A 25,507-nucleotide genomic window follows, 5' to 3' on the forward strand; every position below is an offset into this window, starting at 1 on the left:
TTCATGCACAAATGATTCACTATCTCAATCTTTTATAATGTAATAAGAGAATCCTAGTGCCTATCTCTCCTTGAGGACAATAGTTAGGCGTATTCATATTCCAATGTCATATGGGATTGAGATGTTTAGATTGCATTGCTTAGTCTATGGATTGCATGTCCCTTTTATATCATGTATTAAGCTCATACCAGTAAATGTGGCTAGAGAAACTCTAACTGATTTGAGAGATCTCTAAAAATATGCAAGCATGCATGGAGACATTCATGAAATGGTGTCTTATATAAAATTACGAATTACATAAGAATCACAAAATCTCTGCTAAAAACTAGACTAAAGTAACAAGAGTTGGATTTATAGAAATCTCTAACACTTGTATTATATTAAAATAAATAATAACTATACTAAACAAAATACTTTCGTGTAATACCCAACAAGTCATATGTTTGGGAAATTATAGGAATAGAAGGACACATAAATTGAAGCATGAATGCAATAGTCACTAGTTGATTTTGAAATATATATCCAAAAATTAATCTTACTTAAAAAAGAAAAGCTTGAATTGTACTAGGATGGTTTTGTAGATGATGAGCCATCTACTACATCCATGGCATCCTAGAGTAGACAGAGTGTACAAGAGAAATACAACATGTTTAAATATATTTTGCTACCTTTTTTTACATTGAAAACTCATTTTAGCAAAAAAGTTGAAAGTTAAGAAATTTTAGATGTTCAAAGACTTTGATTTGTCCATCAAGAAAGTTAAACAATTATACATATCTAAAAAATAATGAATTTGTGTATGAATCAAATTAATCCATGGACTCATTTCAGCAAAAAAGCTAAAAGTTAAATGGAGTTGTTCATCAAGCAAGTCAAAGGATCATGCACAACTTAAAATGTAAGGATGAGGTCATTTTCCATAAAGTTTGGGATCCCCTAAACTTTTTAGAATCTCTAGATCTCTAAGTAACTTCAAAAACACAAAATGTTGAAGTTGATTGAATTTTAATGATTAGGTTTCATTTTCTTGCTATGAAGAACCTTATGATGATTAAAGATTTTGCCAAATTAATAATCTGACTCGACACCCTAGAGACAACTACAACCACCAGAACATATTTGAGAGAGATGCTCAAATCATGTTATATATTCAATAATAATAAAAAAATTGTAGAACTAGAACCAAAGATAAAGGAATTTATAAACATTAAGTTGTTTAGCTTAATCCTAATAAACTATTAAAATGGTTAATCAAAATAGCAATTTATTTCACACCTTATGACACAAAATCTCATAGCATATACACATCATGGTATATGCACACCATCTTATGGTTTATGCACACCATTTTCTAGCATATGTGCATCATGGCATATTATACTAGTAGTAGTGTATGCACAATACTTGTGATTTATGTGCACTACCTAATGTCATTATAACATTATAGGTAGTTGACATGATAAAAAGAATTTTAGAATGATTTATTACTCCATAGAGGTTGGATATACTTTTAGAGTGAAAATATTTGATTTTACATAAATTAACTATTTGTTTATCTTGATATGCATTTACCTTGTACTTCACATGCAAAACAAAGTGGAGCAAAATGTAATGGTAAATATTATATACCCAAATATTTTTTCCTTATATTCTAGATCCGTTTTGATAAAATGTTGTAGAATACAATAATTAACATGTAAGTTACATAATTATATCTGAAATTAACTTTAAAAAAATTGCATATCCCAATCACCTTATTATTAATTTCTAAATTCCTATTTTAATTTGTAAACCAAATTTTTCTTTTTTATGTAACCAAAAAATTAATTGAATACATTTATTTCATTAACATAAATTAATTTAATAAAAAAAATATGCCAAATTTAAATTATTTTACCGAATACTTGAAAAACCAACCTTAACTAACACACATTATTAATTCTTTAGTTTGCATAATTACGTATGAATATAAAGTCAACCATAAAAATAAAATAAAAATTAAGTGGCTGTTAATTTTGCTTGGGTGGGGTAACTTTATTAACTTTACAAGGAAAAAAGCGGCAATAAGCTGCGAACTGCCTCCCTTACTGTTTGCTCCTCCCCTCTCACAACCAAACCTTTCTCCACTTCTCCTTCTCCGTAGCAGGGGTCGGATGTTCCTATGTGCAACCCTCCATTGCTGTTGTGTTGTGTGATTACACCTACCAATAGCCATCTACCCTTTCTGACATGTCCATTAAATGATAATGAATGTCCATCTAGTGCAGTATATAGTGTCATTTGTGAAGAAACACAATTTATAACAAAACAGAACATAATGGCATCACCCTTCAACACCAATTCTTGCATACTATCGATAGCAATGTTGGAGATGGAGTGAAGGATGACGAGGTTCGGAGAGAGTGAGGAGTGTAAAAGTGAGACCGCATCAGGGACTGCCCGTGCACATATTATTATTCTTTCATCTGGCCATTTCTGCAAATTCCTTTCACAACAATCAGTCAATGCGCAATCAGATGAAAATAACTAGAATTTTTTACACCTAAAAACTATTATTACCTGTATCCTTTGAATACAATGTTCAATGACTGATATATTGTTTGCTTTGAGTATCAGCCGCTTCAGATCCTGCATGTGTTCCAAGCTTTCTATTCCCGGCACCTCCCAGCAGGTGTCAACAATCAACTCTTCCAATCTTGTGCAATTCTCCAAACCTTCGATTTTCTCAATTCCGTAGCAACCTTCAAGATGAAATTCTTTGAGAGAAGTAAATCCAGCAAAATTCGGAATGTTCTTCAGCATTTCACAGTTTTCCAAATAGATTGACTTCAGGGTCATTGGCAGTGCTTCGATCTCCTTTAATTGATGATTCCACCCAACATCGAGTCTCTCCAGGTGGGGACAACAGGCTTCTGAAAATGAAATTCTGCATACTTCTGTCTCTTTTAGAGATATCTTCTTCAGGTTGCTCCATCCAAAAGGTAATGATGCTGCCCCATAATTACATTCGCTAATTGGACATTCGTATATAAACAGCTCTTGAAGATTACTCAGTTGCCTAATTGATACTGGTAGACATTCTAGCTTAGGACAATCGCTAATTTCAAGATTCGTCAAGGAAGACAAATCTCCAAGAGAGTCAGGTAGACATTCCAGCTTAGAACAAGAAGAAATTTTAAGATTCGTCAAGGAAGACAAATCACCAAGAGAGTCAGGTAGACATTCCAGATTATGACCAGCACTAATTTCAAGATTCGTCAAGGAAGACAAATCACCAAGAGAGTCAGGTAGACATTCCAGCTCATCACCAGCACTAATTTCAAGATTCGTCAAGGAAGACAAATCTCCAAGAGACTTCGGCAAGCTTGTCAACAATACCCCATTCATCCTCATCTTTGTCAGCCTGGTGAGTTGACCTATGTTATCGGGTAGCTCCCTTATTTTGGTATCGCTGAAATTAAGCTCTCTCAGGGACACCTGATTAGTGATGTGACGAGGCAACTCTTCCAATTTCTTGCACCAACCAAGGTTTAAAAACTCCAGCCTTGCTATGTTTTCCAGAAAGTTTAAGTCCTCTGACGCGAATGTGAGGTCTTCACAAGACCTTAAATTGAGATGTTCCAGGAGCCTTAGATTTTTAAAAGTAACCGGCAACCTCCTCAACTTGGCGCAACCAGATAAATTTAGATGCCGCAGATTCCTCAAATTGCCGAAATTGTAGGGTAGTGATGATAGCCTCCGACAGTTATATAACACCAGGTGTTCCAGCGATTGAAGAAGGCAAAATTCGTCTGGAAGGCTCGTAACATTGTGGCCGTAAATGATGACTATCTTTTTCAAATGAATGAGATGTCCTATTGAATTCGGAAAACCTTGAAATTTGAGGCAATGAGAAATAAGCAACTGCCTTAACTGCACAGGGGCCTACAGCACATTTCCGAGTAAGGAAACAACAATTATAAAGGGAGTGAAATATACATTTAAATCAGGCAAAATGGATGCTGCTTACCTCATCGTCACTCTTCCCCCACAGCTCTTCTAAGTGATGTACGTCCTCTTCATACCTTTCTTCATACCTTTCTTCATAGAGTTCTAAAACCCTCAACTTTTTCAATGGAAGCCCTGACGGAAGATCTCGCCTGCCGATTTGGAACCAGCGAAGCCAGACCAGCTCTCTTGATATATCACCCATTTCTTGATTTAAAAAATCTCCACTAATCACTAAATATTTTAGTCCAGATAAAGAGGGTTTGAGCGATCGAATTCCTCCATTTGTGCTCACCATGAGCTTCCCGTGCGAGCAGGAAAAACGAAACTCCTCAACCTCCTTATCCTTTCTGATCATTTCTGGTAATTCCTAAAGAGAAATAACTTGAAACATTCAGAAAATAAAATAGAATAAAAATATACAGTTATTAATTTATACAGACAATTAAAATTACCAGAAGAAAGTAGAGAAAAAAACAAGACGTGGGGAAACAAACCTCAAAATCAGTAATTACTTGATTTGAGGTCGTGATTATTCCGTGAATGCCGCTTCTTTTCTGAAGAGGGGAAAAATACAAAATAAAAAATTATGATTAATAAGATTTAATAGAGCCAACACTATTATCAAGGTTGTTCAAACACACAGTTATTCAGCCAGAGTAAATTGTGAAATTGTTTGAGTTATTCGATCATAAAATACGTCTGGCTAGATACAAGTTTCTTGGACAGCTATTTCACTGTAAAATAATAAAACTTCATCCATTAAAACATTCATGTGTAATAAAAAAGTTTGTTTTGTATTCATTAATGATATATTAAAAGAATAATTAATTTTACTTTTGTCTAGTAATTTGATTAAATTAAATTAATTTTACCTTGACTTGTTTTTGAATATCAATAATCTGTTGAGGAAACCAAAGTCGGTAAGGCGATTGTTTATTTGCAATGTCTCTTCCCAAATCTCTTAAATGGTCATGCATTTCTATGCAATTTTCACTGTCAAGCTCAACGAAACACCTATTCAAGAGCCTTTCCCAACTTCGTAGAGCACCGCACCTTATTCCATTCCATGCTTCAATTGCTGAACTACTGTTTTGTCCAATGAAGAAACATGCAGTGTCAAGGAACATCTCTTTTTCTTCACCATCAAGAGTGTCATAGCTTATTTTGAGTATTTCCTTGATATCATCAGACAATGTTTCTGAGATCTTATCTAGCTGTGACTCCCAATGCTCTTTGCGGCACTCACCATATAACTGTGCTCCAAATATCTTAATAGACAAAGGCAATCCATTGCTTACCTTTAAGAACTGTTTAACAAGTTTCTTGAATCCATCTGGTGGACAAGATTTTAAGAAAGCATGCCAACAAAAAAGCTGTTCTGCATGCAATGAATTTAATCCTTTCATTTTATATATAGAGGAGATGCCCCAAGATTTAAGGACATCACATGCTCGTGTAGTAACAATGATAAGACTACCCTTTTCAAGGTTATCTTTTGTAGGCAACAAAGCATCTAGTTGTTGCATATTATCCACATCATCAAGAACAATCAATACTCTAGCAGATCTAAGAGCCCTTGAAATATTTCTCATACCTTCCTCAATATTATCAAATGGTAAACCTTGGATGCCGAGGTCATTGACAAGTTTTTTCTGCTTCTCATACAACAGGCCTTTAGTTGCAGCATCTCGAACATCAAACACAAAACTGGACCTCTCCATCGAAGAAGATATTTCATTATATAGCTTTTTTGCAAGGGTGGTTTTGCCAGAACCACCCATGCCCCAAATTCCTACGATTTGTGCATTCTGATTACCATGGGCAGATTGGAGTGTATTTGCCTTAAAGTCTTCTACTATTTCTTCCAGACCAACTGGATGCTTTGCAACAACTAATGGCACATTACTATTGATTTCTTTCAAAACACAACTCACAATAGTCTTCAGCAGCCTCATCTCATCCCTGAACAGGTAAAAACAGTGAAAAAATCAAAATAGTATGATTTGATTATGCCAAAATCAAATACACAGATTTGAGAAAAATAAACAGTTTTTAAGATAGAGAAACCAAATGTGGTACTTACTCCTTAGTTTTCACAATTTGGCCACTGTAAAATGAGACGTGGTGGAGTGCGCTCTTCCACTCCTGAAGTAGTTCTGGGGTGTATCTACCGTTCTGCTCATGCTTTATAAAGGCCTCAGCATACATTCCTTTCCCTTGATGTACCCATCTGAGATCATTAGGATCTACTTGGTAGAAAATAGGAATAATTTTGGCCCCAGATTTACGCATGAAAGAGAGCTCTGCCAAACACCAGGGTGATTCGGCATATCTCTTTGAAAAAATTGCAATATGAAGCAAAGCGGTGGCCATTGCTGCTTCTATAGTTCGGGGCAAGAAATCACCATATTCCAATTCTTGTGAATCCAGAAAAACAGAGAGTGACATACCAGTAAGCATAGCGTAGAGAACACTAGCTAGGGTGTGTTTGAGGTCAGGTCCACGATGGTTGATGAATACATCGTAGCACGGTTTTCGCGTGCGTTTTGAGGCAGAAGTCGATGCAGATGGTGCGCCGATTTCATCAAAAGTGCCCATGACCTCAACCTTTCTTTTACTCCCGGCGGAAGATTTAGACGCCATGGAATAGGGTCGCAGTGAAACGCAATGACAGAAAGAAAGGAAAGCAATGGAAGCAGGCTGAGCGAAGGCCTAAAAAATTGTGAAAAAGGAGTTGCAGGTAACGAATATAAGAAATGATCAAAGCAGGACGAAGGTAAGAGAAGAAAGGCTTTTTCTGAAGAGGGTTTTGGTGATGGAGATAACAAATGACCAAAAGCGTACAGTGATTTGCTTGTACCGAAAGAAGGCAGAAACATAAGGCGTAGATTGAGTGGCTGTTACTTCGTACGAAACCGCGTGTTAAAAAGAAAGAAATAATTTGGAATGAAGAGTGAAGTGAGAAAGTGCTTGGTACAGAGAATCTTATGAACTCCTTTCTGGCATGCGTTTCTTCCACGCAAATTATTGTCATTTCTTCCATAATTACTTTATTGACTTTATTAACTTTACAGTCAACTATAATTACTTCGTACGAAACCGCGTGGAAAAAAAGAAAAATAATAAGTGGCTGTTAATGGGCTTTGTAAGTACGCGTTTGTAGTGGTCATTTCTTCCAATGCTTTTACTCATTTCTCGCCTCCATCACCCACACTTCATTTCATTTCATGTCCCATCATGGAAGATTTTAAAATTATAAGATTCTCACAATAAAATTATAAAATTGTATGTGCAGGGTTTAAGACTGACTTAATTATATTTATATATGAAAATATCTTTTATTTTTAAAGTTAAAAGAAATATTTTTTATTTAATTTAATTTTAATTTTATTAATTTTTGTTATTAATAATATTTGCTATTTGTTGTTCATTTAATTTTATTTATTATGATTTGATCCATTAATATTATGATATACAAGCATGTTTCTTACAATAGTTAGTCATAGTGGATAAGAATGTATGTTATACCTCATCATTGCAAGATGCATATTCCTTATGTCATAATGTCAAAATAGAAAACTAAACAATAATACCCATATACATATTAATTCTAATATGTCAATTTTAATTTTAATATTATTAATAGATATTAATTTAAATGACATATTCTTTAAATTAACACCCATTAATAATAGACTTCCCTTACTAATTGGTTTCCAAAACTAAATATAAAAATTAATTATATTGAAACTAGAGGCACAAAACTCTGATAGGTGGAATCACCTTGTACCAAAAAGTAGAAAAATAAGGCCATGTGACCAAATGTACATTGCGTATGAGACCATGTGAAATGAGCTTATTTGCATAGGAAATCGCATGGAAGAAATCTCTATAAGAAAGCTTGTAGAAGACAAAAAGAACAATGTAAAGCAATTCAATTCATAAAGATTTTCACTTCATTGTCAAAACAGTTTTTTAAAGAGATAGAGGGAGGAAAGATAATGCTAGTATCTTTTTTTTTTTATATATTAGAAATCGAGAGAGTCCAGAACAAGGAGGCCAAGCCTCAGCAAAACAAAGTTGTCACTGCCACAGGACAGCAAAAACCAAAGTAACAATAGGGTGCGTAATCCACACAAAAGAGTACTAACAAACTAACTACATCATGAGAAGTCAACAAAAGCATCAAGAGAGGGTGTCATCATGGGGTTCAACCCATGCCACCCATCCCTTAGGTCCTTCCATCCAAACAATGGTCTTTTGACTCTGAATCTGTGTCAGCATCTCAACTTGGGCAAAGGAGGGCTTCCTGTTATCTTTAATTTCGTTGTTCAGCTTCTTGAGAGCCTCCTCAAAGGAGGATAGGTTGTCCTCGTTGCGCCTCCAATCATAACCATCCTTCATCTCATTGATGAACATGGTGGCGTGACCATCCTTGAGGAACCTCAGGAGCTTGTGCCTCTCAGCGTTCATAGTAGAGGCAACCTGCACGACAATTTTGAAGAATGTGAGTCTTTGAAAGGATTCAGTAAGGGCCCTAGCTTGGCCTTCAAACCTATCAACATTCCTAATTTACCAAATATACCAAAGAATATTGGTAGATAAATTAAACCAAAAGATATTAGCATCCTTTTTCAATCCTTTAATGTGCCCAGAAATAATTTCCATAGTATTCACAAGATTAGGGATAGAAAAGCCAAACATTAACCAGATTTCCTTAGCAATGGAGCAATCAAAGAAAATATGTCTGCTAGTCTCAGGAAGTTTACAAATAGAGCACAAATCATTATTATCATAATTCCTCTGAAGAGGAAGTCTATTAAGTATCATAAGCCATTTAAAGCACTTGATTTTTGGCTCGATCGAACTTTTTCATAGCATGCTGAAGGTCTTTTGCCATTGCATAACAGGCAGATCAGAATACCCTAAGATGTTAACATGCTTAACGATGGAAGCCTCATAAGCTAGGACAGAGTAAATGTTACGAGCCTTAATTTTAGCCAAAATAGTACCATCAGCCCATTTAAAAGACAAAAATCTATGAGAATTGACATCACAATCTTTAGGAAGACCGAAATCAATACAAGCCTGCTTAATCATGTTGTAGGTTCTTTTTTGAGTGGGGGGAGATTAAATTTTGAGCTGAGATCTTCCCACGTGATAAGAGTATCATGTTCCAAAATGTCAGTAAGATATTTGATCCCTTTGCTGGCCCAAGCTCTAGCCAAGCATCCCTGAGTAAGGGCCAAGGGTTTGCCAACGTGGAAGAGGTTCCACCATAAGGATCTCTCGCCATGAATCAAGTTACCATTGTTGACACTAGTGCTGACCAAAAACCTCCTAACATGTTCCCAGGCTTTCCAAATAGACTTGAACACACAAGTGCCCTGGACAGAAACAGGAAAACCACCGCCCACAAGGTCGATGAGAGGTAAGCCCTTCCAAGACTTAGCATTCTTAGGGACAGCCCTCTCAATATTGTGTCTGATTAAAACCTTCCAAGGTTCCTGACCTTTTAGAGAATGGAAGATCCATTTAGCCGCAAGGGCAATACCTTGTATCCTAAGATCCTTTAATCCAAGGCCACCAAGAGATTTCTTAGTATGGCACCACTTCCAGTTAACAGCGTGTAATTTGGTATTACCTTTGCCATCAGACCAAAGGAAGTGTCTAATAGCCTTTTGAATTTCTAAGATCTGATAGTTGCTAAACATCCAAGCAGAGGAGTAGTAGATATTATAGGAGGAGAGGATTTTTTGGCACACTTGAACCTTGCCAGCTAGGGAGAGGAATCTATTGTTCCATTTACTAAGTTTCTTATCAATTTTCTCCTTAACCCAGAGCCACATATCTTTGAGGGAAGGGGACACCGAGAAAGGAACTCCAAGGTATCTAACGATTTTGTTAGGACCACCCCATTGGTAGCCAAGGTGTCCAAACCAGTCAGGGGGGTGATCCATCTAGCTAAGGAAGGTAGACTTGATCTGGGAGATCCGAGCTCCCGAAATTGACCCAAAGCATTGGATTTTAAGGTTAAGGTTATCCATGTTTTGCTTGGTGAGCTCAAGAAAAAGAGTCGTGTCATCGGCAAACTGAATATTCATCAATTCATTATCATCAAGGAGCCTAATCCCATTAACCTTTGGGGAGAGGGAGTTATCCCTAAAGAGGTAGAATAAAGCATCAGAGGCAATAACAAAGAGAGCAGGGGCCAAGGGGCATCCCTGTCTAATGGACCGAGAGAGCATAATGGAAGAGGAGAGGGAGCCATTAACATCAATCTGAGTAGAGGCATCTTGAAGGAGGACCTTGACATAAGTATAGAATTCACTAGGAAAGCCAAAGGCTTCAAGCATCATAATAATAAAGTCCCATTCCACCCTATCATAGGCTTTCTCAAAGTCAAGGAGAAACATAGTAGTGTCTTGATCAGAAACTTTAGACCATTCCATGGCTTCCCAACTTGTGATGAGATTTTCCAGAATATACCTACCTTTAATGAAGTCGGTTTGGGTGGGGCAGATAAACTTGGGCAGGATCTTTTCTAGACGGACGGCCAACATTTTAGCCAGGATCTTATAGGACACATTGAGAAGGGTAATGGGTCTCCAGTTCTTAACGAGGGCCTTGTCACCATCCTTGGGTATGAATTTAATAGTGCCCTTATTGATAACATTGCCAAGGGAACCCTTACCCAAGGCCTCATTATATATGTCAAGAAGATCAGAGCAAATCCAGTTAAGGTTGGCTTTGTAGAACTCAACTAGGAGCCCATCAGGCCCCGGAGCTTTGTCATTGTGGAGGGAGTTGATGGCTTTCTGAATTTCATCAATTCTGAATTTTTGTTTAAGGAGGCAAGATTCCCCCTCAGAGATCCTAGAGGGAATGATGGATTTGCATTTAAGTCTAAGGGCCTTGGCAGTCTCGGAGTCTTCAAAGGTGAAAATTTTTTGGTAGAAGAGGGGAAAGGCTTCTTTAATGTTGTCCAAATCAACAATTTCTTGATTATCAACAATAAGTCTATCAATCTTTTCTCAGTTTTGCTTATGTTTAAGCAGATTAAAGAAAAACTTGGATCCTTTATCGCCAAATTGGAGCCAATGACTACGGGCTCTAATCATGGCCCTCTTGATCTTAACTTGCTGACGTAATCTAAGGGCATCCCTAGTTTTCGCCACTTGGTTGGCAAGGTCAGAGCAGGAAGGAGTCAACTGAATTTCATTTTCAAGGTGAAGCAGATTAAGATTAAGAGTCTTTTCCACAAATCTGGAGTCTTTAGCCCTTTTTTGACCAATAGTTTGCAGGAGTTTTTGACCAATAGTTTGCAGGAGTTTTTGATCAATATGCGAAGCTAAGTTCTTATTATCCTTATTTAGGAGTCTGATGAGGTTAATGGCAGCAAGAGCATCAAGATCTTTCAGTAAATTAGTGTTAAGAATGAACTTCTTAGGCCCCACCACATTAGCAGGTAAGGAGTTAGCAAGTTTGATGTGAGCAGTAATAGGGTGGTGATGTGAGAGAGTAAAAGGCCAAACAACAACAGAATTGCCATGGTTACTATGGATAAATGAAAAAACATCTTTATTGGCATAAAAATGGTCAAGTCTACAATAAATTCTATTACAACCTTTTTGGAAATTGCACCAAGTGTTCCAGAGACCCCTTGTATTAGCCTTATTACCAAAAAGAGGATCAAACAGATTTTTCTTAAATTTCATTCTATCCCAATGGGATTTTTCAAAGCCTTTCCATTCAAAAGCATTACCCCCCATTTTATCATCACAATTCTCAATCATATTAAAGTCTCCTCCAAGGATCCAAGGAATATTAGGTAAGGATGCAATCCAATCCCAAAGGGCACTTCTTTCCTTATAGTCATTGGATGCATAGATAGAGCACACCCCAATGAGGGTGTTGTCAACATTAATAGAGGCCCAAACAGCCCTATTACAGGGGGAGCAACCCTTGTTAGTAATATGGTTTGACCATCTGGGGTTAATGAGCAATCCAACACCACCTTTACCCCCAAGGTGCTTGGAGTAAATTTTGATGGAGTCTTTCCATATGAAATTAAGGTTAATATCCAAGGTAAAATTAATAGTTTTAAGCTCTTGAAGCATCAGAAAGTCCAAATCTTTATTAGAGTCCAAGAAACGTTTAACAATTTGCTTTTTGTCTAGGGCTTCTAGCCCTCTAACATTCCATGAGATGTACTTCATGGTAAATAAGGAGGGGGGGGAATTACGAGCACTTAGTAGCATGAAGGCTGCTATCATAGGCAGGGAAACCCTTGCCCTTCTTCTTTTTGTCAGAGGGGGCCTTGTTTTTTGAGCCCACGGGGCATCCTCTTCTATTGGGTTTGGAACAGCCCTCAATTTGACCATCATGGTCTTCACCAGAATCATCATCTCCTTGAGAGACATTTTCAAAAGGAGGTTCTGTATAGGTAGTAGGCTGGACCGGGGTATCATTCACTGCCATCCAAGGCAATTGTGTGGAGGACAGGTTAGAGGGAAAAAAGACAGAATTTCTATCAACCCTCGTATCAGTAGTGATGACCTGAATCACATCATCAACATCAAGTTCTTTGAAGACTTTCGGAGGAAAAATCACACTAGATTCACTAGTAATACCGATACAAGGGGTGGGATCGACAAAGCCGAGGTTATCAGAGATGGGATTAGCCCTCGGGGAAGTCACAGAGCCATCACCCTTATGGAACTTACTAGTGCACTTGTCAGGGGTTTCAAGATTTTTAATGATACTCTTAACTTTTGAAAAACTAGCATCAACTGCAGTTGGGGTGAGACTGACATTATTCTGAGCAGGGTTAACACCGCCATTATCAGATCTAATCTTATCAATAGATAATTGTTGCGCATTCTTCCTTCTATGCTTCTTAGACTTGTTTGTAACCATTTGAAAACTATCTTGTTGTTCCACACCTAGTTGTTCTATGTTATCTGTAATAGGGGAGCAGGGGGGGAGCCGTATTGGTTTGAGAGTTTTTAGGGCACGTATCTGATATGGGTAGGTCAGGAATAGTTATAGGGGTGTTGCTCATGACAGGCTGGACCACAGGGGAGGATGGAGCCATAGGGTTAGGGGGGGACCACTGTTATCCATATGGGTTCTTCGCGAGTTCAAACTTGAGGATTTCTTATTAAGAATAGGGCAATTTTTATGGACATGGCCATCTTTTTTACAGAGGAAACACGTGTTTAAACCCCCTAAAATCTCCAAAGGGCAAGAGAAGATTTCTCCCTCAATATTGAGATTGAGAAAATTAGGAAGATCAATCCCAGGTTTAATGGAGATGAGCACTCTAGCATCGAGATGGGGCACAAGCTGTGGAGAGTCATCCATACGGATGAATTTACCAATGGGTTCCAAAATTTGAGGGATAAATTTCCACAAAAATGGAGGAATGTTCTTGATAATTACCCACCTAGGGCATGACAGAGCCAAGGTTTCTTCAAAAATCACCTCAAGAGACCAACCTAGGGCACGAAACGAAGTTTTACTAACATTCGAATATAATTTCTTAAGAACCTCTAACTGCATTTCATGCGTATTAAAAAAAATAATGAACATTCCTTTCTGAATTTGCCTACAAAAGGAGATTCGAAATCCTAATTTTAAATTCCAGTAGTTATGAAACCAATCATCCATAAATTTCTGAGGAGGGCATTTATCAGCATCCACACAGGCAAAAAAAATTGCAGTCTCTTTCAACCTGTTTTTTTCAATAGCAATTTCATTGGCCATAGAATCATTAGGTAAAATGGAGATAGTGTTGGAGTCGAGGCCAAGGTCCATACCACTTGCACTCACTCCACCATCTCCACCGATAGTAATGAATCTGGCATCCTGGTCAATTGGCGACGAAACCCTACCCACAGCTTCACTGAAGGTTTTTTTGGGTTGCAGAGGGGGTTGGGAGGAGGTAGGCGAAGGATGAGACTGAGGGTCTCCATCAGTTTCCACCTCCATTAGGGCAGACAAAGATTCACATGCAAAAGAAGCAATTAAAATGGAGGACGTAGAGTAAAGAAGAGCATTAAATAAAGAGTATAAGAGAGAATTGTTTGCAAACCGCATGGAGGAGGGAGTCCTCCTCCAAAACCACCAAATGTTCACGCATCTCAATCCAGATTTGGTGATCTGCTTACAACAGTCCTCTATTGGATTTCGGCTTCACGCAATTTACACATTCACCGTTCAGGCCAGGTTTTCGCCCTTCATGTAGAGCAGAGAGATTAATCCATTGTCGCCCTTTACGCAGAGCCTCTTTGTCCAGTTCGTACTTTTGCCGCAGAGAAAAGCAGACATATTCACGCAGAGAAGAGCATCCTTATTTATTTCTCTTCTCGAGCTATGTATGTAGACATATTCATGCAGAGCAGAGCAGAGCAGACATATTTATGCAGAGTGCTCTGATTTTTCTTCACACAGGATATTCAGAGCAAAGCCACCAATCATCCCTATTATAAAAGTTTTAGTTTCCAATATTATTCTATTGTCTTTTTATTTCTTTCTGCTAGTATCATTTCACTTTTTTATAGGTAATTATAATCTCTTTGTGATTTATTTTTAATGTTTCGTGTAGGGTATAAATTGGTTCGTATAAATTATGTGTGGATTTTAGTTCTCATTCAATTATATTTATGTATTGTTAAAAATATTTTTTATTTTAAAAGAGAAAATAATAGTTCATTTAATTATATTATAATTATAAAATTATTAATTTGTGTTATTTATCAATATTAATAATAATTAGATTATATTTTAATAAATTAAAAATTAATAAGAAGTTGAAAATGAAAGAATATAGAAAGTGTTTTCACAAAAGGGAATTGAGAATCTATTTTTATTGATTGAGTTGGCCATCTATTTGTTGGTCCTCCATGGAATTCAAAATTAATTTAACTAAATTGAAAATAAAGGACCTACTATTAGAGCATTTCATAAACATGAAAAAGAACTTGAGAAGTATTGGGTAGATTGTTTAGATGAACACGAGGTAAGGATCAAGTATTTTTATATGACTTGCCCTTAGAACATAAACATCAAAATCAAAAAAATCCCCAAGGGCCTCAAGGAAAATGGGAAGATCATAGATCCATCATATAATAAATATAAGGTGTTCAACCGACCTATTTGTAGGATTGATTGTGTTGCACAAGAATATTCCTCCAACAAAGTTAGAACTTGGAAGGTGATCTAGAGATCAAAGAAAAAGGTCAAAAATATCTATGCCATGCATAATATAGGTTCTCTCAAGGAAACTACACAAAAGGGAGAGACCAAAGTTATATATAACATGGTGATCCAAAGGGAACACCACCATGGATCATAATCTGGTGCAGCATGTGCATAAGGAATGATAGGAAGACAACAAAGTTGCAAACAACATTGTGATCCAAAGGGAACATAATCACACCACACCATAATATAAAGGATTAAGGTGACCACGAGTCATGATGGTGGGTTGTATGGAGCATGTGAACTATAGGTAATGAATATATGGAGATACATGATGATAAGAATATTCAATAAATCAGGGAAATTCTTCGATCTTGGAAGGGTTTACCTGGCCAGAATTCAGAATTTCATCCAAGTCTTCTTAGTACTCCTCAAATTGTTTTTGGTAATTTGGTCTAGTCAATAAAGTCATTTGGAGTTGACTTCACACTCAACAAGCTATTACATCAACATATATTGAGTTCAGTCAAATAAGGAGGCTCAACCAGGCAAGCTCAGGACTCCTGGTATGCAAATTTGCACCTGAAGCAAATTAAATTGTCATTCTTGTCAAATTTACATTGTTGTAAAAAAAATCAGTAAGGTCAATTATGATCATAATATTCAATGCATCAGGGAAATTCTTTATTCCTGTAAGGGTTCACCTGGCAAGAATTCAAAATTCCATCTGGGTCTTTTTAGTAATCCTCAAATTGTTTCAATAGGAGTACTTGATGAATAAGTAGGCTCAACCAGGCAAGCTCATGAATCCTAGTATGTGAATTTGCACCTGGAGCAAATTAAATTATCATTCTTGTCAAATTTACATTATTGTAATAAGATATCAATAAGGTCAATTGTGATCAGAATATTCAATAAATCAAGGAAATTATTCATTCTTGGAAGGGTTCACTTGGCAAGAATTTAGAAATCCATCTAGGTTTGCTTAGTACTCCTCAAATTATTTCATAACCTGGTGACCAGTGTAGCATTTAAAGTTGATGACGTGGATTGGAGGTTTGAAATGGAGAGGAGGATTAGGATTGATGTGATGGGATGGATGGGAGAATAGGGAGGGAGGAAAGGATTTGGATGAATTAAATAATGAGATGGAGAGACATGTGCCAAACAAGGAGAGACAAACTATACAAAATTTATTTTTCCTTGGTTGGTTGAAGATGGAAGGGGATAATGATGAATAGATGGTCATTAAACAAGTGGGGGAACATATGGATAAACCATTCCAAGTGGAACATCTACAAGGGTATTCCCCCAAACAAACATAAATTGCAAGGAAAGGAGGATATGTAGTGATGGAAGGAGATGTAGTTAAGATGATGGAGTATACATATGGAAAGTATGAGAGAGAAAGGTGAAGATGGATGGGCCTAGATACATACTTTAGGACATTATTTGGCAGGATAAAATACCATCTGGACATCAAAATAGTCATCTTAAACAAATGTTAGGATCCATTATTAACAATAGATTGATACCAATTAGGGGTCCTAAGAAAAAGAAGAATGGATAGTGAAAATGCTGCCACCATCCTTGTGCAGGACCAAACCCTAAGAAAGAACATTGTGTATCGAAAGATACAAAGACATTAAAAAACAACATGAAATCATACCCAACCCCAAGGGAGGGGCACAAGCCAATCTTCAGTCGATGATCTCTTATTGCTTTCCTACATCTTTTAAAATCCCCAATTGATGAAAGAATGCTTGATGAATGCTCGATAGATGTTGTTGAATGTTGTTGAATACTCCAAAAAACCTGCTCTTTCACTACATAGAAGGCTCCTTGTGATCTCTAGAAAACTTAGCCAAAAACTTCTTGGCCTTCAAATGAATAAAGAGAGCTCTTATGTATAAAACCCTAGATTTTAATTTCGTCTTTAGGATGACCTAGGATTTGAATTTTCCAACAATTTCTTGGGGTTAAGCATTATAATATCATAGAATTATGCTCCCAAAATTTCGGGAAAAATGTTGGGGACCGTGCATAACTTACACATGGTCCAACCAACTTTTTTGCAAATTTTCAAGGTTGTTAGATATGATGATATTAGAGTGAATCCCAAAGTTACAACTGATTTCAAGATGATTTGATATGCAAAATCAGGCCTTAAAGGTCAAAATAAGACATAATTAGGGTCTATGATTTAATGATTTATTGGAGGAATAAAATAAAAAGGGGGCACACTTAGGGTAAAGGGCCCAATTTTATGATGTGGGGAGTGATAAAATATGACTTTAGATTTAATTAAATTAATTAATTAAATGCTTAAAGGGAAATTACAATGCAAGATGCAAACACACTAAGGTGGGTGCTAAACTAAGCGTAGAATTGTACCACGTTAGCAAGGGTGTGCAATTTATGATGCTACATTTAGCCCCCACTTTAGCGGTCATATGACACTATGTGCATATGTAAGCTAAAGTAAAGAAAAGTAAACATTCATGAAAAAGGATATATCCACAACTTGTTGGATGAAGACCCCAGTAGTATCTATAGTACACAGTTAGGAACCGCACCCTACAAAACCACATGTTAGATAAAATCACAAAATCACCTAAATGATTACTAAGGAAGGTGATGAAAATTAGAGGGTAACTATATGCCCTCCCCCCCAGTTTCAGCTTGCTAATTTAGTGAGTTGAAACAAGGTATCATGTTTACCACATCGAATTGTGAGAGAAGATTTGATACAAGATCAAAAACTAATGGAGAATCATTTGGTAAGAAAGAGGACTAAACCTCAATTCCAACACAACAAAAGGTGTGAGGATTTGAGAGCTCTCTAACATAAGATAAAATATTTAAATGGAAACAAATGCAAAGAGAAGAAAAGGAAGAAGAGATAGAAAGCATGAATACACACTTTGGTGATTCGTGAGAAGAATGATGAGAGAGAGAAAACATGGACTACTCACCTCTAGAAGTTTTATGTAGGTGATCCATGTAAGGGAAAAGAGTGAGAACGCCGCTAGTTCCACTCAACCTCGTACATGCATGTGCAAGTGAGGTTCTAAGCACCTCATAGGAGTCTATGCTCGAGTATGCTTCAGCCTATATAAGACATATAATGCAAATGCCAAGTGATGAATGTCTAATATTGTGAACATCTCACTCTAAAGATTTGGACCCTGGTTTTGAGAATGAACACCTTGTCTAAGACATGATAAATGATAAATGATATACAAGAGATATAATCCAAAAAACAAAAAATCAACTCCATCAAGGAAATTGGAAAAGAATGGAGGATTGAAATGACATCAAAGAGATTATTTATAGCAACACTCTTCTAAAAGAAGGCAAGAGATCCTCATCAGGGACATGCACGTTCACAAAATAGAAGGGCTTATTATAAAAGATACTACTCAATGAAGAAAAGAAATTGATGAATGATCAAAGACTTCCAACACCAAGGAGGAGGTCCCAATTAAGGATATGTACTTAAGATCCCCGTTAGGGATGCTTGTTCCAATATGAGAGAAGGAATTCAAAATATGAATACACCTCTACAATCAATAATAAATCCTTATAGAAGACACTACTTCACAAAGGGGAAATTTTAATCTTAAGGAGAGACATTTGAAATCACTCTTTCCCCCCATATATAGGGAGAAGAGATGAGATAGAAATAGGCTATTATGTTGCTTCCAAAAGTATGATTGCATGTGAAATTGTACCATCATGAATGACAATGAGCCCCCAGTAAGTGGGCTACCAATGTCACATAATGATGAACAACATAATAGCCATTAATGTTATTTAAAGACATGATGGATTGAATGAGGTATTTGAATATGGCATGTTAAACGCTCTGCTATAAGTGAGATTAAAAACATGTATAAGATGATGAATGTTAAAAAGTCTTTAGAATAAGAAGTTTATAGGAGAAGAATAGGCCACTAAGTGATATTGTAAAGTGGAAAATTGAACCCTAGTGATTCCCCACCTAGGAGAGAGAAAGGAAATCACTAGGATGATTTTCACTTGGGAGATACTTTACATTCAAAAGAGGGGTTGAATTCACTAGATCCAAATCCTAGAGTGAATAAGGATCTAAATACTAAGTGAACTACAAGGGTGTAATGCAATTTACCCTCTTTTGTAAATAGAAGAGTTGCCTTGTTGACTATGCAGGAAATGAAGACAAAATGGGTGAAATAAGGAGCTATCGATTCGAGATTGCACTGTAACTTCGGATCTGAGGTATTTAGGCTAATACAGACCTTCCCTATAAATTTGGAGAAAATTCATCGTGACCAAGTTGAAGTTGCACCTGGTCCTCCAAAAAATCCGCGAGCCGAAAAGGGTTTTTCTGTCTCTGAAAATGAAGCCTAAATCTGCAATTATAGATGCGCACCTACAACCTACACACAAAAAAGAAGGGAATAAGGGCTTTGGATAGGGGTTTGCCTTAGTCAAACCCCGATTGAGGAATCGACCTTGAAAGAAAGTATTTGCAAATACTCAAATGTGAATAATGAAAATGTATACCTTGTAGATCTAGAATTTGTTGATGATGGTTGCTTTGCTTCTTGAAAGTAATCACAAGTGTTGCATGAAATGACATGTAACATGACGAAAACCTAACACACACACATGCTTGCAAATTAATGTTGTAATGTTGCTCCAATGGATGAATGAAGAAGACACATGAAGAAGAAGACTTGATGGATGCTTGAAGACTTGAATGCTTGATGATGATGATGATGATGATGATGAATGCTATCATTTTTTTGCATGCATTTGTGTAGTACATGAGGTCTATTAATTTGTCATTTATAAAATGATGTTGTTTATGCAAAAAATGTCTCAATGGATAATTAATAGCTTTAAATCGACTACCTCTAAATTAGAAAGAATTAAATTTATTACCAATAGGATCATGCTATGTTTGTGATACAGAGAAAGGGAGAGAGAGAGAGAGGGATAGATAAAGGACGTAAGAGCAAGATAGAGATGGAGAGATAGAGAGCGTAAGAGAAAAAGAGAGGGGGGTACATAGAGATTTTTAGAGAGATAAAGAAGAGAAGAGAGAGGTATAGATAGAGAGGGAAGATATAAATACATAGAGAGAGAGAGAGAGAGAGAGAGAGAGAGAGAGAGAGAGAGAGAGAGAGAGAGAGAGAGAGAGAGAGAGAGAGAGAGAGAGAGAGAGAGAGAGAGAGAGAGAGAGGAAGATTTTTTAATTTCAATTAATTTAAGGATATTAAAAATAAATGTGGAACAAATTATGACCACTTTGTTAAATTGTGGTTTGATAGGTTTGCCTTGTAAGAAGAGACTTATGTTTTCATCCTACTATTAGAAATTATTGTACTTCTCCAAAACTGTGAAAATTTGCATATGCTATGGCCTATAGTTATTTCTTTATTATTATTATTTTTTAATTTAGATGTTTTTTTGTGTTTTCTCATTGGTTGCTAAGATCAAACCCATGCTTTTGTGCTTTCCATTTCAAAATTGTCTTGTACCAAATAAAAAATTAGGCAAAGTGAAAATTTAAAAGGTTTCTTATGTTTTCCCACTTAAATATCAACAAAGAGGAAAAGTTGAGGGGTTTTTTGTTATTGGTGTATACAATTGCTTTGGCCTATATCCAAGTGCACCATTGACAAGTCTTGTTTCCACCCACAAACTTGAACATAGCATAACCTCTTGGCCAGTGGATAGGCCAATTAGATTTACTAAACACAACATGTTTTTATTATGGAGTAGCACCATTTTGTTTCCTGCAAATAGATGTATAGAAGATAAGAAAATAGATTACTCTTTTGAAATGGAGCAAAACTTGATCTTGAGACTAGAAGTTATTAAAATTGTAGGTTCAACATTCTATAGACTTGAGAGAAATGTACATACTTTAAATTGGGTAGGTTCCTCTCAAATTTGACAAGATATATTCTTCAACGTTATAAATTTTGTGAAGCTACTCCATAGTGTCACCCCATAAGAAGTTGAAGCATATATTGGAATTTTCTTGACTAGTGATAGTTTCCCTAAATCACTTAAGATCATGATTGAGTATCCTCCAAATGAGGTGTGGTTATGGATAAGGAATGCTTCACACAACCTAATATCAATTTGTTGTACCAACTTTGGACCAATGAAGCTCATTTCATTTATTACAATGTAAGAGATAAAAAGTTGTTAAAATTCATCTTTAGACATATAGCAAAAAAAGACATGTCTTCATATATATGTTTCTTTTAAGGATAATTGTTTGTCTTGACATATATGAACAATTGAAATACATAATATTGAAGAAGATATACAAAATGAATATATGAATATAATATAAGATAATATATATCTATATTTTAAAATAAATTAAAAAAATAAAATAAATTCATATGAGGACAAGGAAGGTGGCATATGTAGAATGAAAATAAAATGCTAAAACACCAATCAAAAGTGAAAATGAAGTTGAAAGGCTCTAAATGAGCCCACCAGGGGTCAAGTCTTGTTGAGTGCAAGGCTCCGACATTATAAGGGATGAGGCCACGATTGTGCCCAGGGCAAATTTGGCGGAATGGATACCCTTAAGGATACTCTTAAGTCCTTGGCTCTTATATCGGATGACAAAAACTACTTCATGCAGGTCCTTGCTGGACTGGCAGCTCACGGGTTTCATGGGCAGCTCGCAGGTCCGAACCTCCATTCAAAAAAAACAGTAATAAATATCCCATCCTAAGCATGGAGAGTCAAACAATCAAGGAAGATACTGGTCAAACCAATTAATGGCAGTAGACATTAATCAACATGTTGGACATTGAGCTTTGACTGCTTAAAATTAGTGTGGTCACATTGAAATCCTTATGGTAATGGATTGCACGACAGTGGGACCAAAATACAGGTGGAATGGAGCAGGGAAAGAGTCAAGCCAAATTTCATCGTCATCTTCTAATTATAATTTGGAATGCTACGTACGAATTTCCTTGTATGGTCGAAATTGAGGTGGGGCCACTTTCGTACGAAACTGCGTGGAAAAAAGAGAAATAATTTGGAATGAAGAGTGAAGTGAGAATCTTATGAACTGCTTTCTGGCATGCGTTTTCTCCACCCAAATTATTGTACGCGTTTGGAGTGGTCATTTCTCCCAATGCATTTAGTCATTTCTTGTCTGCAAAATCCATCATGGAAAACAAATTATACAAAAATAAAGCGTTGGTGGTGGAAAGAAGAACTGACCAAACGAATATTATAATTTGCGTGAAACAAATGCATACAACAAACCCTGTAGAAGATTTTAAATTTATAAGACCGTGTTACACTTCATCATTATAATGGCTAGTCATAGTGGGTAAGAATGTGTTACACCTCATCATTACAAAATGTATGTTCATAATGTCAAAATAGAAAACTAAACAATAATACACATATATATGTTAATTATAATATATAAATTTATTTATTTTGATTGGTAATATTTGTATTTTATTTATTTAGAACTAAGCATTACAACTTCAGCAAGATAATAAACTATCAAGAAGTTCCCTAACACTACTCACCAAAAAATTAACATTCAAACCATCCACCCAAAAAAACTGGAATTTCAGAACCAGTAGCCAGCGCTCATACTATACCCACACCCCCATACTATGAATATGAAAAAACTACATATTACATCTTGCCATTCAAATTTCAAGTAGATTCTGCTTGAAATCTACTAAACGGAAACCAGAAAGTTTAATTTTTCCAACTAAAAATTTAACTAAAACAAAAAAAAGCAGAGGAATTTGGCACCTAGAGGTACCCTTGCCTGTTGTGACCAATTCATCGCTCTTCCTTCCCATCTCTTGTAGCCGAGGCACTCGATTCACCAGTCACCCTAAGTTGACGAGAGTCTCCTCTTCCCGCGTGTAGACCTCTTACTCTTCCTTCTGTGCTCTTGCCCCGCTGCCCCTCATGAGCTTGGTTTTATTGACTTGCCACCATGTCCACCCTCTGCATCACCCCCCGCATGTTTTGCCAATTCTGCAAATAATCTCCTCGTTATCAGCGTCCTAAGGCTCAATTCCTCCACCACTCTCTCTCCACCCTCCTGCCTAATCTCATCTTCAATGTCCATAATCCGGACAAAAATTAGCAGCCCTTCCCATCCTCGCTTCACATCATCCTTGAAGCGCGCTCTGGCTTCTTCATGGCGGTGAAGAAACTGAATACACGAATGTCATGCCCTCAACTCCTCATTCTCCTTCGGGATACCTTCTATGAGATTAAAACCCCATCCTGGCACCACCCACTGTAGTAGGGAGTCCAAATTTAAAAGGTACTCTCTGGGAACTATTCTCTACAAGACTTTCCTCACTTCTTCACAAGTGTGTCCCAACTCCAAACCCCACGCCATGAGGAGTGAGTAGATGTCTGCTCTGCACATAACGGTGGCCGATAACAACCACCTCTTCTCCTAAAACCAACTTAATTTCTTTCAAGAGTAGAGGGTCCTTAACTAGAAACATTTTCTCGAACTTCTTGGGAGGGACAGGTCCTCAAAAAGCCGACATAAGCTAGGAGGATTCCAAAGTGAAATTCGCTTCCATTTATGAGCTTGTTAAAAGTTGCAGAAGTTTCCAATGAAACCAGATTTAAATTTGGTTTCACCAACTCGCCTAGCCTATTCATTACATGTGTGGGCATTATGAAATTTTCATTTAATGTATAGCATTCCACTATCACCGCCAATTCAGAGCATGTCGCAATAACTGCTCATTAACTCAACCTTGCGTAGGAAAAAGCTGGCCTCTGACAAAAAATTTGAAATGTTTGTCGTACCAACTTGGCAAGCGATCTTAGTTCCATTTAACGGTTTCTTTTCTACTATTCCGCCACATCACTTCCCCTGGTGCGAGACCACATGCATCATTTGACAACCCATCCCTAATAGTATTTCCATCTCTTTTCACATGTGAGATGCAGTAATTATTGAACACTTTCAGTTTTTCACTTATATTATTTAATTATTTGTTCATTTTCCAGCGCGGTGTATGACCTCTAACCAAAGCCTGGACAACAATTTGGGAATCACCCTCCAGGTGTAACTTCATCACCTTCATATTTGTTGCTAAATCAACTGCTAGTAAAGTCGCTTGAACTTCCACCTCATTATTAGTGCCATCTCAAAGCCTTGTAGCACCCATACATAGGATCTTTCTCTCATCATCACAAGCCACACATCCCACACCTAAAATCCCTTGATTGCCTTTTGAAGCTCCATCAAAATTTATTTTCACCCACCCCTTCTCTGGTTTTGACCACTTTACCATCTCTCCATCCAAAGGGTCAATTGAAGGATTAACCCTAGGGAACCCATGAACGGGTCTATAATATGTTAATTTTAATTCTAATATTATTAATAGATATTAATTTAAATAACATGTTATTTAAATTAATACCCTTTTCTAACCACCATCTTTGTGCACATACCCTTGTTTTGTTGATAGCTAGCTATGAGATCTCTTCTATCTTATCATTTTTGGTAGTATTTTGGTGTAAATGGTTTCAATTCCTCTTCAAAACCTTTTTTACCTTAATGAAAAATAATAACCACTAGAGAGTATTTGAGATGAATTCTCAATTGATATTATTTATCCAACAATCAATAGAATTTTTAGAACAACTATAACTAATGATAGAGAAAGCTTATAAATATAAATTTGTTTACGTTAAATCTAATACACTACTAAAATGGCTAATCACATTAGATAATCATTTTACTCCTTATGGTGCAAAAATCATAACATAAATAGTATATTCACATCGTGTGTAAGCAAACCATCTTGTCATGTATGTGTATTAAGTCATATTGTGATACTTGTAGTATATTCACACCACTTGTGATGTATGTGCACTACCTAATGCTATATGAGAATTGTAGGTTTCAATCAAGTTCACATGAAAAAAAAGAATTCAACACTAATCTACTACTACAAAAAGGTTTGATATTCTTTTAGAGTGACAATATATGATTTTACATATTAACTACTTATTTACTTTGATATACATGTTTTTAGTACAATTGAATTACAAATCAAAGTGATCCAAAATTTAATGGTAAAAACTATCAAAGTGATCCAAAATGTAGTTTTCTCGGGTCGTGGGTTTTCTCATCATTGGTCTCAGCTTCGACTCCCCTTTGGGGCTTAAGAGAGGAGGAGTGCTTGCAGGTTGTGGATCCTCCCTACAGGGGATTACTCTCACCTTAGCTCACCCCTTAGTTGGGTGCTGGGCTAGGCCGTAGAGATACCCCTACCAACAA

General features: G+C 36.6%; 2 protein-coding genes across 2 annotated transcripts; both read right to left on the minus strand.

The window, feature by feature from the left end:
* Positions 1-1,987: 1,987 nt before the first annotated feature.
* LOC131876415 (disease resistance protein RPV1-like) lies at positions 1,988-6,823 on the minus strand. Its single transcript, XM_059221745.1, has 6 exons — positions 6,074-6,823; positions 4,863-5,952; positions 4,485-4,544; positions 4,010-4,357; positions 2,560-3,924; positions 1,988-2,475 (listed from the first exon to the last, which is right to left on the minus strand). Exons 1-6 carry the CDS (start codon positions 6,631-6,633, stop codon positions 2,044-2,046), a joined length of 3,855 nt encoding a protein of 1,284 aa, XP_059077728.1. The 5' UTR covers positions 6,634-6,823; the 3' UTR covers positions 1,988-2,043.
* A 1,352-nt stretch (positions 6,824-8,175) lies between these two features.
* Positions 8,176-12,209, minus strand: LOC131876187 (uncharacterized). The gene is made up of 4 exons (XM_059221010.1): positions 11,062-12,209; positions 10,131-10,824; positions 9,321-9,686; positions 8,176-8,475 (listed from the first exon to the last, which is right to left on the minus strand). The coding sequence occupies exons 1-4, from the start codon at positions 12,207-12,209 to the stop codon at positions 8,176-8,178; spliced, it is 2,508 nt and encodes an 835-aa protein (XP_059076993.1).
* Between the last annotated feature and the right edge of the window lie 13,298 nt (positions 12,210-25,507).

Source organism: Cryptomeria japonica, chromosome 5, assembly GCF_030272615.1.
Source record: "Cryptomeria japonica chromosome 5, Sugi_1.0, whole genome shotgun sequence".
In the NCBI taxonomy this organism is placed as follows: Eukaryota; Viridiplantae; Streptophyta; class Pinopsida; order Cupressales; family Cupressaceae; genus Cryptomeria; species Cryptomeria japonica.

Coding starts and splice junctions, on each gene's coding strand:
- LOC131876415 (XM_059221745.1), bottom strand. CDS start 6,633: ATGGCGTCTAAATCTTCCGCCGGGAGTAAAAGAAAGGTTGAGGTCATG. Junction 4,358..4,484: donor AAGTAATTACTGATTTTGAG/GTTTGTTTCCCC, acceptor ATTTCTCTTTAG/GAATTACCAGAAATGATCAG. Junction 3,925..4,009: donor GGGGGAAGAGTGACGATGAG/GTAAGCAGCATC, acceptor AATGTGCTGTAG/GCCCCTGTGCAGTTAAGGCA.
- LOC131876187 (XM_059221010.1), bottom strand. CDS start 12,209: ATGAAGTACATCTCATGGAATGTTAGAGGGCTAGAAGCCCTAGACAAA. Junction 10,825..11,061: donor TTTGGCGATAAAGGATCCAA/GTTTTTCTTTAA, acceptor ACAAAAATTCAG/AATTGATGAAATTCAGAAAG. Junction 8,476..9,320: donor AACATGTTAGGAGGTTTTTG/GTCAGCACTAGT, acceptor ATTGTCGTGCAG/GTTGCCTCTACTATGAACGC.